We start from the raw sequence: 3,602 nt of genomic DNA, 5'->3' as shown, positions 1-3,602 counted from the left end.
ATGATGGACCCGGAGGGAACCGTCGGCATCATCGCGAGGAACATAATCCCACTCCCACACAAGCACGCCAACATCCAGTTCGCCTGCTAAAGTTTTTTTTTGTGGGTTTAAAGCTTGATTCTGTTTAAGCACAAGAGATCGTCTTTACTAGGACTAGGAGTGTTTTTTTGCGGGGAAGTAGAAGATCATCTTTAATCACATCAAAATTTACCTGGGAGAGGCACGGCACTAAAAAAATCAGTAGGGTGCGACTGTTCTTGACCGGTAAGCACTTTCACAGTCTGCAAAGCAGGCATCTTTTACCTGGAACGGTCATGTGGAGGTGGTGATGCTGAAATCCAAAGATAAAAGAGGCCACGCCATGTGAGGCTCCGTCGTCTCACTCGTCCCTCTCCCTCGCTCACTCCCCTGCTTCCCTTCGTCTCACTCACTCACTCGCCTCGCCATCCATCCATCCGCATCCTTGTCCCGTTGCAATCATTTCGCTCCCCTGCCGATTCTATAAAAACGCCGGCACGATCTACCCCGCACTCCCATTCACAAGGTGACACCTCCGGCTGCAGAGCCTCTTCTCACGATGTGGTGCCATGGCAGGAGATCTGCGCTCTTCGCCGTGGCCGTGGCCGCGGCCATCGTGGCGGCGGCGGCGGCGGCGGCGGGGGAGGTCGTGCACGATGGCCGGCGGACGTACATCGTGCACTGCTCGCACGCGGCCATGCCCAGCGAGTTCGCGGCGCACGGCGACTGGTACGCCTCGTCGCTGCAGTCCGTGTCCGGCGGCGCCGCCGAGGTGATCTACACCTACGACACCCTGCTCCACGGCTACTCGGCGCGGCTCACCCGCGCGGAGGCCAAGGCGCTGGAGGCGCAGCCCGGCGTGCTGCTTGTCAACCCGGAGACGCGGTACGAGCTGCACACCACCCGCACCCCGGAGTTCCTCGGGCTGGACCGGGCGGAGGCGCTCTTCCCCGAGTCCAACACCGCCAGCGACGTCATCGTCGGCGTGCTCGACACCGGCGTGTGGCCGGAGCGGCCCAGCTACGACGACGCGGGCTTCGGCCCCGTGCCGGCGGGCTGGAAGGGCAAGTGCGAGGGCGGGAGCGACTTCAACTCCTCCGCGTGCAACCGGAAGCTCATCGGCGCCAGGTACTTCCTGGCGGGCTACGAGGCGTCCAAGGGCCCCGTGGACACGACCAAGGAGTCGCGCTCGCCCAGGGACAACGACGGCCACGGCACGCACACCTCCAGCACGGCGGCGGGCTCCGCCGTGCGCGGCGCCAACCTGCTGGGCTACGCGTCCGGGACGGCCAAGGGCATGGCGCCGCGCGCGCGCGTCGCCACGTACAAGGTGTGCTGGGTCGGCGGCTGCTTCAGCTCCGACATCCTCAAGGGCATGGAGGTCGCCGTCGCCGACGGCGTGGACGTGCTCTCCCTCTCCCTCGGCGGCGGCACGTCTGACTACTACCGCGACAGCATCGCCGTGGGAGCGTACAGCGCCATGGAAAGGGGAATATTTGTGTCCTGCTCGGCGGGCAATGCCGGGCCAGGCGCGGCGTCGCTGACGAACGGCGCGCCATGGATCACCACCGTGGGCGCGGGGACGCTCGACCGCGACTTCCCCGCCTACGTCACCCTCGGCAACGGTAACAAGTACAACGGCGTCTCCCTCTACAACGGCAAGCAATTGCCCACCACGCCGGTGCCGTTCGTCTACGCAGGGAACGCGTCGAACAGCAGCATGGGCGCGCTCTGCATGACGGGCACCCTCATCCCTGCCAAGGTCGCCGGCAAGATCGTCCTCTGCGACCGCGGCACCAACGCCAGGGTCCAGAAGGGATTCGTCGTCAGAGATGCCGGTGGTGCCGGCATGGTGCTCGCCAACACAGCCGCCAACGGCGAGGAGCTGGTCGCTGACGCGCACATTCTCCCGGGCGCCGGCGTCGGAGAGAGAGCCGGCAACGCCATGAGAACCTACGCGTCGTCGGATCCAAAGCCGACGGCCAACATAGTGTTCGCTGGCACGAAGGTTGGGATCCAGCCGTCGCCCGTCGTGGCCGCCTTCTCGTCGAGGGGGCCGAACACCGTGACGCCCGGCATCCTCAAGCCGGACCTGATCGCCCCTGGGGTGAACATCCTGGCGGCGTGGTCTGGGTCCGTCGGCCCGTCGGGGATCGCCGGCGACGACCGGCGCACCAGCTTCAACATCATATCGGGCACGTCCATGTCGTGCCCGCACGTGAGCGGGCTGGCGGCGCTGCTCCGCTCGGCGCACCAGGACTGGAGCCCGGCGGCCATCCGGTCGGCGTTGATGACCACCGCATACGCGGCGTACCCCAACGGCGACGGCCTGCTCGACGTGGCCACCGAGCGCGCCGCCACGCCGCTGGACATGGGGGCCGGGCACGTCGACCCCAGCAAGGCGGTGGACCCGGGGCTGGTGTACGACCTCACCGCCGCCGACTACCTGGACTTCCTGTGCGCCATCGAGTACGAGCCGGCGCAGATCGCCGCGCTCACCAAGCACTCGTCGGACCACTGCAGCCCCAACCGCACGTACTCCGTGGCGGCGCTCAACTACCCGTCGTTCTCGGCCACGTTCCCGGCGGCCGGCGGCACGGAGAAGCACACCCGCACGCTGACCAACGTGGGGAAGCCCGGCACGTACAAGGTGACGGCGAGCGCCGCGGCGGCGAGCGGCACGGCGATCAAGGTGTCGGTGGAGCCGTCGACGCTGAGCTTCAGCAAGGTGGGCGAGAAGAGGAGCTACACCGTGAGCTTCGCGGCGGGCGGGAGGCCGTCGGGCACCAACGGGTTCGGGCGGCTGGTCTGGTCCAGCGACCACCACGTGGTGGCCAGCCCGATCCTGGCGACATGGGCCTGAGCGGCCGCCGCCCGGGCGGTAGCTGCTGCTAATTGGCAATGCCGTCGAGGCGCAGAACGCGGCGGGGCAGCAATGGCGCCGCCGTTCTCGATCGGAAGGAAACAAGATGGATGCGTGCGTGTGTGTCGATTTGGCGTGGTGATTTACTGATTTGGCTTGTCATTTTCTCGCTGCCGGTTGCCGGTGCAGCTGTTCTAGTGTCAAGTGGGCATAGATTTGATTGAATGGTGAGAAAGTTCGTGATTATCAAGCTGGGTGTAGTCCTAAACAGAGACGGATCAATGGATAATGGAGGAGCAAATGTGTTCATCATTTGATACTCCGAGTAGGACGTAGCATGTGGCCTGGCAATTTAATCCTTTGTTTTATCACTGGATGCCAAACTCATGCCCGTGTTTTTTACTCGACGCCAGGGGGATTTGAATAGGATACTCCATTTCGCTGACCGCGGTCGGGCATTTGTTGTTGCGTGGCCACGACGGTGGAACCAGACTGAGATCTCGCCGTCCTGCATGCATCGTCGCGTGCATTGATTAGAAAACTAGAGGCAAAGCAATTGATGGGAAATCCTTTGCATTGTCTTCGCTAGGCGTGTACCGTCAGGGCATTTCATTTAGCACACGCGCCACCTGCTGCACCTGCAGCGTGAAGTGCAGACGGGAGGATTGATTGGTGGTGCTACGGTGGCGCTGCATGTGACTGCCTTTCCGCACCTCATGGA

General features: G+C 63.9%; 1 protein-coding gene across 1 annotated transcript; it reads left to right on the top strand.

The window, feature by feature from the left end:
- The first annotated feature begins 369 nt into the window (after positions 1–369).
- Positions 370–3,193, top strand: LOC125510670 (subtilisin-like protease SBT1.7). The gene has a single exon (XM_048675916.1). The coding sequence runs from the start codon at positions 578–580 to the stop codon at positions 2,879–2,881; it is 2,304 nt and encodes a 767-aa protein (XP_048531873.1). The 5' UTR covers positions 370–577; the 3' UTR covers positions 2,882–3,193.
- Positions 3,194–3,602: the final 409 nt, after the last annotated feature.

This window comes from Triticum urartu, chromosome 5 (genome assembly GCF_003073215.2).
Source record: "Triticum urartu cultivar G1812 chromosome 5, Tu2.1, whole genome shotgun sequence".
Classification (NCBI taxonomy): Eukaryota; Viridiplantae; Streptophyta; class Magnoliopsida; order Poales; family Poaceae; genus Triticum; species Triticum urartu.
The sequence above is the reverse complement of the archived record's forward strand: the minus strand, read 5'-3'. Positions and strand labels throughout refer to the sequence as shown.